This window comes from Homarus americanus, unplaced genomic scaffold (genome assembly GCF_018991925.1).
Source record: "Homarus americanus isolate GMGI-L3 unplaced genomic scaffold, GMGI_Hamer_2.0 scaffold16183, whole genome shotgun sequence".
Classification (NCBI taxonomy): domain Eukaryota; kingdom Metazoa; phylum Arthropoda; class Malacostraca; order Decapoda; family Nephropidae; genus Homarus; species Homarus americanus.
In genome coordinates this window covers 12,554-14,656 of record NW_024718657.1, presented here as the reverse complement: position 1 = coordinate 14,656, position 2,103 = coordinate 12,554, and the positions used below count along the sequence as shown (strand labels likewise).

At 43.3% G+C, this 2,103-nt stretch overlaps 1 protein-coding gene across 1 annotated transcript; it reads left to right on the top strand.

Moving 5' to 3' along the window:
• Positions 1 to 543: 543 nt before the first annotated feature.
• On the top strand, positions 544 to 1,320 carry LOC121859802 (dual specificity testis-specific protein kinase 2-like). The gene has a single exon (XM_042356777.1). The coding sequence runs from the start codon at positions 544 to 546 to the stop codon at positions 1,318 to 1,320; it is 777 nt and encodes a 258-aa protein (XP_042212711.1).
• Positions 1,321 to 2,103: the final 783 nt, after the last annotated feature.

The window sequence follows — 2,103 nt, the reverse complement described above, 5'->3', positions numbered from 1 at the left end:
TGGCGAGTTGTCCGGTCTTCTCGCACTATTCTTTAACACTGGGTCATGCAAATCATTAACTCAGGGTGTTGTTGTTGTGTTGGCGACAGCTTCTACACCTTAAACCAAATCTCGCCTGGGTGGCCCTAGGGCAAGCCATATTCGTACACGAGGGGCCACCATTATTATCATATTATATGCGATGCGAGTATTGTCCGTTACATGTAGGTATTGTCCGTTATATGTAGGTATTGTCAGTTATATGTGGGTATTGTCCGTTATATGCGGGTACTGTCCACTATATGCGGGTAATGACAGTAGAATGTATTGTGTGTGGAGAAACTAAAGTATGCATCCAGTATACACCGTAACACATCTTCAATTCAAAACCATTCCATTACAACCACACTGAACTGTCACATCATCACTACACTACACTCTTGCTTCACTATAAAAACAAATTTCAACCTACCTGTACTGTAACATTCAATAATTAATTTTACTCGATGATTTTCAACTTAAGGTCCTTGGTGCAGTTGAGTGTCAACCCTATATTTCACAATAATGGACAGCCGACAGGTCTCAAAAAAGACTATTGGATCACTGGTTGGTGACTGCGGGATATGCGGTGTTCTCGTACTAAACGCACAACAATTTGAATTCATAATTAACTCATCTACCTCGAGCCACTTGGGCGAGGGAGCATACGGCACCTGTTGCAAAATCCACCGGCCAAAAGGATACTGGGTCGCCAAGAGCGTTCCTAACATGGATTGTAAAACCATAAGCTTACAGAGGGAGATCCGAGTACTTTCTTTCCTGCGAGATGTCCCAGGTGTTCAGAAGATAGTCATGGTTTGTCCTGAGGAAATAACTATGATTACAGTGTTCGCCGGGGACTCCCTCAAGGAATACTTGAAGATTAATGACTGTACCTTCTCCGAACGCCTCCAGATCGTACAACAGGTCACCCGTACACTGATCGCGGTTAACAGTCGTGGATGGCTGCACAACGACGTTAAAACTGGTAACATTTGCATCCAGAAGACCGACAAGGGGATCCAAGCCACGCTCATTGACTTCGGTATCGCCACTAAAGTTGGAAGTTTCATTAAATTTAACTCAACAAGGGCCCCCGACCACAATGCCCCAGAGGTCGTCAAAAGATGCCCACTCACCACCAAGGCCGACGTGTACAGCGTTGGCCGTCTCCTGGAGCGACTTATGAAAGATGAATTGCACCTCCTTACCCCTAACGCCCAGCAATGGTTGATCCACGCCTTCAACATTGACCCAACCAAACGACAATCCTTAAAGAAGCTGTTAAAATATTTGGTATGAAGGACATGTACCCCCCAGCCATATCCCTTTCCAACACCCACCACCATCACCCACCGAAAGCGACCCCGTCCAGACTGATGCTAATGCTAGCAAGAAAATAAACAGTTAAAAAAAAAAAGAAGAGATGATGAAGCGGGAAGAGGAGGAGAAGAGGGAAGGAGAGGAGAAGAGCGTGAGAGAATTATTAACAAAGAAATACGGAGAGACGGAGAGAGAGAGAGAGAGAGAGAGAGAGAGAGAGAGAGAGAGAGAGAGAGAGAGGTGTCCGTGGGAGACAGACGGCACCGGGGCGCGTATATATAAAACTTCTTAAGAAATTTCTTCATTTTACTCTTATACCACTTTTATTATTCTCATCTAAGAGTAATTCTTAAGTGTATCTCATGAAGCGGGTAAGTCCTACTCTTAGCTAAGAATAAGAGTAAATTTAAGAAAAAACTCCAATTGACAAGAGCATCTTTATAAATAAGCAGAGCAAGTTTATGAAAGGATAAAATTGTTATAGTCTGCTTGTATTTTAATGCGAATAAACGCAGGCTAAAAAGAAAAAAAAAGAACGTGAATCGAATACTTATTTACTGTAAACTGGACCAAAACATAAACAATCAACGCGTGTGTTTGCCTCTGAGAAAGAAACTACAGCAGAAGAAGGGTTCGCACATATACTGCGATGGCTTCACCAAGTAGTTTTGTCAACTCGTCTCCCGGCAAGACAAGGAACACTAACTGAACAACTATTCCTACAGTATATGGGTTCCGTCTATTACACCCACAACACCAGGA

Bases quoted from the DNA above. Each gene is read 5' to 3' on its own strand.
- LOC121859802 (XM_042356777.1), top strand. From the start codon at position 544: ATGGACAGCCGACAGGTCTCAAAAAAGACTATTGGATCACTGGTTGGT.